Source organism: Hemiscyllium ocellatum, chromosome 44, assembly GCF_020745735.1.
Source record: "Hemiscyllium ocellatum isolate sHemOce1 chromosome 44, sHemOce1.pat.X.cur, whole genome shotgun sequence".
NCBI classification, from domain to species: Eukaryota; Metazoa; Chordata; class Chondrichthyes; order Orectolobiformes; family Hemiscylliidae; genus Hemiscyllium; species Hemiscyllium ocellatum.
Genome location: NC_083444.1, coordinates 8537313 through 8546732, shown reverse-complemented (window position 1 = coordinate 8546732; position 9420 = coordinate 8537313). Strand labels below are relative to the sequence as shown.

The 9420-nt window shown below is 52.4% G+C and overlaps 1 protein-coding gene across 1 annotated transcript; it reads left to right on the top strand.

Moving 5' to 3' along the window:
• The first annotated feature begins 4528 nt into the window (after positions 1-4528).
• Positions 4529-7834, top strand: LOC132835213 (S-antigen protein-like). Its single transcript, XM_060854578.1, has 6 exons — positions 4529-4888; positions 5065-5296; positions 5471-6015; positions 6070-6495; positions 6959-7142; positions 7806-7834. Exons 1-6 carry the CDS (start codon positions 4529-4531, stop codon positions 7832-7834), a joined length of 1776 nt encoding a protein of 591 aa, XP_060710561.1.
• Positions 7835-9420: the final 1586 nt, after the last annotated feature.

Here is a 9420-nt window from a genome sequence, read left to right as displayed (position 1 = left end):
GCCCAGATGGAAAGGTACTGGGTCCTGCTACACATAGAAACTGACATCTAAATGATTGACAATGTTTCAAACTGTAAAGTGCGTCTCCCTGATTGGTCAGAAGTACAGAAAGTTCCCAGCAAACCATCCAAAAAGGTATAAAAACAGGGTTCGCATGCAGACTGCTCTCTTTAACCCTCTTTGAGCAAGGCAAGGGGACAGACTAGCTGGCCATTCAGAGAGAGGGAGAGAGAGAGAGAGAGAGAGGGGGAGAGGGAAAGGGAGAGAGAGAAAGAAAGGGAGGGAGAGAGAGAGAGGGAAAGGGAGGGAGAGGGAGAGAGAGAGAGAGAGAGAGGGGGAAAGGGGGGGGAGAGAGAGAGAGAGAGAAAGAGAGAAAGCAGCAATGCAGAGCCAGAGCCAGAGCCAGAGCCAGAGAGCGAGTGACTATGTAAATGTATAAGAGAATCGGCTTCACTCATGGGATCGAGCCATTTAATTTGATGTTAATGCTCTGAGCTGCTGCATAATCTCAAACAATTACATTCATGATTAGGCACTATTTTGGCTTCTCCCTCATTCCTGTGTTTGCAGGGTTTGGGGAGGGAGAGTGAGGTTATGATCGAGTTTACCCACTTCCCCCACCATCGTCACTACTTTATCGTAACCACAAAGTGAGAGGTCAGAGCTTGTGATTTCCAGGCATTCTGTCATTGTATTTACTAAGGTCCACTGAACGCAGCGTTAATTACAAAGTTTCTGCAACATCTTCATGTCATAGAGTCATAGAGATGTACAGCATGGAAACAGACCCTTCGGTCCAACCCGTCCATGCTGACCAGATACCCCAACACAATCTAGTCCCACCTTCCAGTACCCGGCCCATATCCCTCCAAACCCTTCCTATTCATATACCCATCCAAATGCTTCTTAAATGTTGCAATTGTACCAGCCTCCACCACTACCTCTGGCAGCTCATTCCAGACACTTACCACCCTCTGCGTGTAAAAGTTGCCCCTTATGTTCCTTTTATATCTTTTCCCTTTCACCATGTCACGTGCTCTCTGCTATCAAATGTACCTCTCGACCATTAATTTCAACAGAAGGCTGTTCATTCCATTACTTTGTTACAACCACAGAGCAGATGTCACATTGCAGGATAATGGGACAATGGCTAACATCAGCTCCCCGTCCTATGTCACAGAGTCATAGAGATGTACAGCACGGAAACAGACCCTTCAGCCCATTGCACCCATGCTGTCCAGATATCATAACCCAATCTAGTCCCGTTTGCCAGCACTTGGCCCATATCCCTCCAAACCCTTCCTATTCATATACCCATCCAGATGCCTTTTAAATGCTGTAATTGTACCAGCCTCCACCACTTCCTCTGGCAGCTCGTTCCATACCTGTACCACTCTCTGCATGCAAACGTTGCCCCTCAGGTCACTTTTGAATTTTTCCCCGCTCACCCGAAACCCATGCCCTCTAGTTCTGGACACCCCAACCCAGAGAAAAGATCATTCACCCTATCCATCCTCCTCATGATTTCATAAAGCTCTGTAAGTTCACCCCTCAGCCTCCGACGCTCCAGAGAAAAATGCCCACGCTGATCCAGCCTCTCCCTATAGCTCAAACCCTCCAACCCTGGCAACATCCTCCTAAATCTTCTCTGAGTCCTTTCCAAGTTCCACAACGTCCTTCCGAGAGGAGGGAGACCAGAATTGCAACCACTATTCCAAATGTCATTTCTCCATTTTGAAAAACCAATCTTCAAACTGAATGAGCGTACCTGATCCATATCCACCCCATCCTGTGGGACAGAGACATTGATGTTAACAGTATCAGCACAGAGAGAATTCAGAATCCACACCTTCAGCATAATCAGTTCAGCAATTCCTATATTCAGTGTTGTGTTAATTACAAGTTAATTTTGCTCCTTCAAAAATGTAATGAACGATGCCATTTATAATTATTTTTGTTTCAGTTCACTCATCTCACCTCCGTTCTCAGCTGAATATCTAACTCTTATGCACCAAAGACGAAGGTACAATATAATCATGTCTCCTTCTTCATACTTTATATATTAATGTTTTCACAGGTTGCAAACATCATCCTTTGCACTCATTTATAGAGTCATTCAGCACTGAAACAGGCCCTTCGGTCCCACCAATCCATGCCAAACATAATCCAAACCTAAATTAATCCCACCCGCCCTTTCCTGGTCCATAGCCCTCCAACCCTTTCCTATTCATATACATCGCCAAATGTCGTTTAAACACTGTACCTGTACCTGCATCCACCACTTCCTCAGGAAGTTGGTTCCACACACCAGCCACTCTCTGTGTAAACAAATTGCCCCAGATGTCGTTTTTAAATCTTTCCGCTGTTACATTGAGAAAATATGCCCCTCGTCTTCAGATCCCGCACCCTCGGCGAAAGCCACCTGCCAGTCACCTTATCTATGCCCCGCTCGACTTTACAAACCTCTATAAGCTCACCACTGAACTTCCTACACTCGAGTGAAACAAAATCCCAGCGTATCCAGCCTCTCCTTATTACACAATCCCTCCAATCCCAGCAACATCCTGGTATCTCTCTCCAGTTTAATAATCTCCTCCCTATAACAGGGCGGCCGGAACTGGACACAGTACTCCAGAAGAGGCCTCACCAATGTCCTGTACAGCACGACGACCCAATACCTATACTCATTGTCTGAGCAATGAAGACAAGTATGCTATACACCTTCTTAACCATCCTGTCTACATGTGACCCACCTTTCACTGAACTATGTACCTGAACCCCTAGGTCTCTCTGTTCAACAGCACTCCCCAGGGCCCTACCATTAACTGTATAATTCCTGCCCAAAGAGGTCACTGGTTTGGGAGGTTGGGTTGAGACTCAGGATGGATTGTAAGCTAAAGGGGCCGAATAGGATGACAGAATATGTTTAGTATTAAAGGTTATTGTAACGGGTTTCCTTATAAAGTTGGGAGTGTTTTGTGTTGGCACTGGCTCGTGTTCGCTGTGAATTGACTGCCTCGGTATTGTGGGACACCTGGGAGAAAACATTCAGAACATTCCGGTCGGAGTTGTCTCACTTGTTTCAATAGGGACTTCACAGTAATCTCTAAAGCCAGTTTCTAACATTAAAGACCGTACCTGTAGAACCATAGCCTTTTTCTGTGGAAGGTATCGAAGCAGAGAGTGTTAGTGAACATTGCAAAAAACTAATGGGGAACTTATACGTTCAACACAATTGTTTCAACAGTTGGTTCATTCATATTATTAGGAATTGTGTGTGTTTATCTCTCATTCAAAACAGGAATAATTCTCCCTTCTCAGATTAATAGCTAATGATCTAACATCAAATCAAAATGAGAATATATATTCCCCCCGTCAAAATCCACAATTGCTAACACATTTTATCATGAACACTTGCTTCATCTGAACTTATTTATGTTCCCTTTGACAATACCCTTGGTCAGATCTGTCGGGGACAATGACTGAGTGAGCTGTCTGCTGTTTAATGAACATGTTAAAGTGTTCACTGAGGCCAGGATTGATAGTGCTGTAGATTGTGTTTCTCCTTACTGAGTTAGCGAATGGAATCCGGGTACAGAGGGACCTGGGAGTCTGGGTACAGAGGGACCTGGGAGCCCGGGTGCAGAGGGACCTGGGAGCCCGGGTGCAGAGGGACCTGGGAGTCCGGGTGTAGAGGGACCTGGGAGTCTGGGTACAGAAGGACCTGGGAGTCCGGGTGTAGAGGGACCTGGGAGTCCGGGTGTAGAGGGACCTGGGAGTCCGGGTGCAGAGGGACCTGGGAGTCCGGGTTCAGAGGGACCTGGGAGTCTGGGTACGGAAGGACCTGGGAGTCCGGGTGTAGAGGGACCTGGGAGTCCGGGTGTAGAGGGACCTGGGAGTTCGGGTGCAGAGGGTCCTGGGAGTCCGGGTGTAGAGGTTCCTGGGAGTCCGGGTGCAGAGGGACCTGGGAGTCCGGGTGCAGAGGGATCTGGGAGTCCGGGTGCAGAGGGACCTGGGAGTCCGGGTGCAGAGGGACCTGGGAGTCTGGGTACAGAGGGACCTGGGAGTCTGGGTGCAGAGGGACCTGGGAGTCTGGGTACAGAGGGAACTGGGAGTCTGGGTGCAGAGGGACCTGGGAGTCTGGGTACAGAGGGAACTGGGAGTCCGGGTACAGAGGGACCTGGGAGTCCGGGTGCAGAGGGAACTGGGAGTCCGGGTGCAGAGGGAACTGGGAGTCCGGGTGCAGAGGGACCTGGGAGTCCGGGTGCAGAGGGACCTGGGAGTCTGGGTACAGAGGGAACTGGGAGTCTGGGTGCAGAGGGACCTGGGAGTCCGGGTGCAGAGGGAACTGGGAGTCCGGGTGCAGAGGGACCTGGGAGCCCGGGCTCAGAGGGACCTGGGAGTCTGGGTATAAAAGGACCTGGGAGTCCGGCTGTAGAGGGAACTGGGAGTCCGGGTGCAGAGGGTCCTAGGAGTCCGGGTATAAAAGGACCTGGGAGTCCGAGTGTAGAGGGACCTGGGATCCCGGATGCACAGGGACCTGGGAGTCCGGGTGCAGAGGGACCTGGGAATCCGGGTGCAGAGGGACTTGGAATTCAGGGTGCAGAGGGACTTGGGAGTCCGGGTGCAGAGGGATCTGGGAGTCCGGGTGCACAGGGACCTGGGAGTCCGGGTGCAGAAGGTCCTGGGAGTCTGGATGTTGAGGTTCCTGGGAGTCCGGGTGCAGAGGGACTTGGAATTCCGGGTGCAGAGGGGCTTGGGAGTCTGGGTGCAGATGGAACTGGGAGTCCAGGTGCAGAAGGACCTGGGAGCCCGGGTGGAGAGGGACCTGGGAGTCTGGGTGGAGAGGGACCTGGGAGTCCGGGTGCAGAGGGACCTGGGAGTCCGGGTACTGAGGGACCTGTGAGTCCAGGTGCAGAGTGTCCTGGGAGTCCGGGTGTAGAGGGACCTGGGAGCCCGGCTGTAGAGGGACCTGGGAGTCTGGGAGCAGAGAGACCTGGGAGTCTGGGTGCAGAGAGACCTGGGAGTCCAGGTGTAGAGGGACCTGGGAGTCCGGGTTTAAAGAGACCTGGGATCCTGGGTACAGAAGGACCTGGGAGTCCGGGTGCAGAGGGACCTGGGAGCCCGGGTGTAGAGAGACCTGAGAGTCCGTGTGTAGAGGCACCTGGGAGTCTGGGTACAGAGGGTCCTGGGAGTCTGGGTGCACAGGGACCTGAGAGTCCGGGTGCAGAGGGACCTGGGAGTCCAGGTGCAGAGGGACCTGGGAGCCCGGGTTCAGAGGGACCTGGGAGTCCGGGTGCAGAGGGACCTGGGAGTCGGGGTGCAGAGGGAACTGGGAGTCTGGGTGCAGAGGGACCTGGGAGTCTGGGTGCAGAGGGACCTGGGAGTCCGGGTACAGAGGGACCTGGGAGTCTGGGTACAGAGGGACCTGGGAGTCCGGGTACAGAGGGACCTGGGAGTCTGGGTACAGAGGGAACTGGGAGTCTGGGTGCACAGGGACCTGGGAGTCCGGTGCAGAGGGAACTGGGAGTCTGGGTGCAGAGGGACCTGGGAGTCTGGGTGCAGAGGGACCTGGGAGTCTGGGTACAGAGGGAACTGGGAGTCCGGGTACAGAGGGACCTGGGAGTCCGGGTGCAGAGGGACCTGGGAGTCTGGGTGCAGAGGGAACTGGGAGTCTGGGTGCAGAGGGACCTGGGAGTCTGGGTACAGAGGGAACTGGGAGTCCCGGTGCAGAGGGACCTGGAAGTCTGGGTACAGAGGGAACTAGGAGTCTGGGTGCAGAGGGACCTGGGAGTCTGGGTACAGAGGGAACTGGGAGTCTGGGTGCAGAGGAACCTGGGAGTCTGGGTACAGAGAGACCTGGGAGCCCGGGTTCAGAGGGACCTGGGAGTCTGGGTGCAGAGGGACCTGGGAGCCCGGGTGCAGAGGGACCTGGGAGCCCGGGTTCAGAGGGACCTGGGAGTCCGGGTGCAGAGGGACCTGGGAGCCCGGGTTCAGAGGGACCTGGGAGTCCGGGTGCAGAGGGACCTGGGAGCCCGGGTGCAGAGGGACCTGGGAGCCCGGGTGCAGAGGGACCTGGGAGCCCGGGTTCAGAGGGACCTGGGAGTCCGGGTGCAGAGGGACCTGGGAGTCTGGGTACAGAGGGAACTGGGAGTCCGGATGCAGAAGGAACTGGGAGTCTGGGTTCAGAGGGACCTGGGAGTCCGGGTACAGAGGGACCTGAGAGTCCGGGTGCAGAGGGACCTGGGAGTCCAGGTGCAGAGGGACCTGGGAGCCCGGGTTCAGAGGGACCTGGGAGTCCGGGTGCAGAGGGACCTGGGAGTCTGGGTACAGAGGGAACTGGGAGTCCGGATGCAGAAGGAACTGGGAGTCTGGGTTCAGAGGGACCTGGGAGTCCGGGTACAGAGGGACCTGGGAGTCTGGGTACAGAGGGAACTGGGAGTCCGGGTACAGAGGGACCTGGGAGTCCGGGTACAGAGGGACCTGGGAGTCTGGGTACAGAGGGAACTGGGAGTCTGGGTGCACAGGGACCTGGGAGTCCGGTGCAGAGGGACCTGGGAGTCCGGGTGCAGAGGGACCTGGGAGCCCGGGTTCAGAGGGACCTGGGAGTCCGGGTGCAGAGGGACCTGGGAGTCTGGGTGCAGAGGGAACTGGGAGTCTGGGTGCAGAGGGACCTGGGAGTCTGGGTACAGAGGGAACTGGGAGTCCCGGTGCAGAGGGACCTGGAAGTCTGGGTACAGAGGGAACTAGGAGTCTGGGTGCAGAGGGACCTGGGAGTCTGGGTACAGAGGGAACTGGGAGTCTGGGTGCAGAGGAACCTGGGAGTCTGGGTACAGAGAGACCTGGGAGCCCGGGTTCAGAGGGACCTGGGAGTCTGGGTGCAGAGGGACCTGGGAGCCCGGGTGCAGAGGGTCCTAGGAGTCTGGGTATAAAAGGACCTGGGAGTCCGGCTGTAGAGGGAACTGGGAGTCCGGGTGCAGAGGGTCCTAGGAGTCCGGGTATAAAAGGACCTGGGAGTCCGGGTGTAGAGGGACCTGGGATCCCGGATGCACAGGGACCTGGGAGTCCGGGTGCAGAGGGACATGGGAGCCCGGCTGCAGAGGGTCCTAGGAGCCCTGGTACAGAGGGACCTGGGAGTCCGGGTACAGAGGGACCTGGGAGTCCAGGTACAGAGGGACCTGGGAGCCCGGGTACAGAGGGACCTGGGAGTCCGGGTACAGAGGGACCTGGGAGTCTGGGTACAGAGGGAACTGGGAGTCTGGGTACAGAGGGAACTGGGAGTCCGGGTACAGAGGGACCTGGGAGTCTGGGTACAGAGGGAACTGGGAGTCCGGGTGCAGAGGGTCCTGGGTGTCTGGGTACAGAGTGTGATGAATGAGGCAAATGGAATTTTGACCTTCATTGCTAAGGGGATGGAGTTTAAAATGAGGGAGGTGCTGGGGAGGCCACACCTGGAATACTGTACTCAATTCTTGTCTCCTTACTTGAGAAAGGATGTACTGGCACTAAAGGGGATGCAGAGAGGTTTGTTAGGTTGATTCCGGAATTGAGAGAGTTATGAGGAGAAAATGAGCAGACTGGGACTATACTCATTGCAATCGAAAAGAATTGGGGGAGAGGAGTGTTACAGCAACATATAAAATGATGAAAGGAGTAGCTAAGATAGAAGCAAGGAGGCTGTTTCCACTGACGTGTGAAACTAGAACGAGGGGGGAAAGGCGGGAGAGGCATAGCCTCAAAATAAGGGAGTTGAGGAGGAAGTTCTTCACCCAAAGGGTTGTGAATCTGTGGAATTCCCTGCCCAGGAAAGCAGTTGAGAGATTTTGAATGTTGATTGAGAGATTTTGGAACAGTAAAGGAATTAAGGGTTAGGCTGAGTAGGTGGGTGAGTGGAGCTGAGTCCATGAGAAAGATCAGCCATGATCTTATTGAATGGTGGAGCGGGCTGGAGAGACAAGATGGCCTCCTCCTGCTCCTAGTTCTTACGTTCTTAAGTATTCATCAGATGCCACATTACAGAACAATGATGTGGTGTTTAACATCAACAGCTATAGCGCTCAGTCCCTCTGTTATTTCGTAAAACCAATCATTAAACTGAATGAGCGTACCTGTTCCATAACCACCCGATCCTGTGGGACAGAGACATTGATGTTAACAGCATCAGCACTGAGAGAAATCAGAATCTACACATAATCAGTTCAGCAATTCTTACATTCAGTGTTGCATTAATTACAAATTAATTGTGCTCTTTGAAAAATGTATTGAAAATTATCATTTATAATTATTTTTGTTTCAGTTCATTCACCTCACCTCCATTCTCAGCTGAATATCTAACTCTCATGCAGCAAAGAGGAAGGTAATATATAATCATTTCTCCTTCTCCATACTTTATATATTAATGTTTACACAGTTTGCAAACATCACCCTTTGCACTCATGTATAGAGTCATTCAGCACCGAAACAGATCCGTCCATCCAACCAGTCCGTGCCAAATATGATATGAACCTAAATTAGTCCCCCTCTGCCTGCTCCTGGCTCATATCCATCCAACCCTTTCCTAGTCCTGGACTTATTCAAATATCTTTTAAACTCTGTACCTGTACCTGCACCCATCACTTCCTCAGGTAGTCCGTTTCACACACAAACCTACTCACTGCATTAAAAAAAAGTTGCCCCTCATGTCTTTGTTAAATCTTTCTGCTGTTATTTTAGAAATATTCCCCTCGTCTTAAAATCCCCCACCCTCGGGGATAGCCACCTGCCGTTCACATTATCTATGCCCCTCTTGACTTTATAAATCTTTATAAGGCCACCTCTCAACTTCCTACACTTGGATGAAAAAGTCCCAGCCTGTTCAGCGTCTCCATAACGCAAACCCTCCATACCCAGCAACTTCCTGGTAATCCTCTCCAGTTTAATAATATCCTTCCCATAACAGGAAGGCCGGAACTGGACATAGTCTAGCACAAAAGAAGAAGATAAAATATAATCATTACTCCTTCTTCATATTTAATGTATTAGCTTTGATACATTTTGGAAACATCACCTAGTGCACTCACTTACAGAGTCATACAGCACAGAAGCAGACCCTTCGGCCCAACCAGTCCATGCCGACTATAATCTCAAACTAAACTAGTCCTGCCTGTCTGCACTTGGCCATATCCCTCTAACCCTTTGCTTTTCATGTCCTTATCCAAATGTCTTTTAAACATCATAACTGTATCCACAGCCACCACTTCCTCAAGAAGTTCAGTTCACACACAAATCACTCCCTGGGTAAGAGCTTTGCCCCTTCTATCCTTTTATACATCTTTCTCCTCTCACCTACGCCTCTCAGGATTATATAAACATTTATAAGGTCACTCCTTGACCTCCTACGCTCCAAGGAAAAATGTTCTGAGCCTCCATGCTGTCCCACAA

What these genes read in the sequence shown, in the direction of transcription:
- LOC132835213 (XM_060854578.1), top strand. Translation starts at nt 4,529, where the DNA reads ATGCACAGGGACCTGGGAGTCCGGGTGCAGAGGGACCTGGGAATCCGG. An exon ending in AGAGGGACCTGGGAGTCCGG is followed by an intron (nt 4,889 to 5,064) that starts GTACTGAGGGAC and finishes CCGGGTTTAAAG; the next exon opens with AGACCTGGGATCCTGGGTAC. An exon ending in AGAGGGACCTGGGAGTCCGG is followed by an intron (nt 7,143 to 7,805) that starts GTACAGAGGGAC and finishes TTCCCTGCCCAG; the next exon opens with GAAAGCAGTTGAGAGATTTT.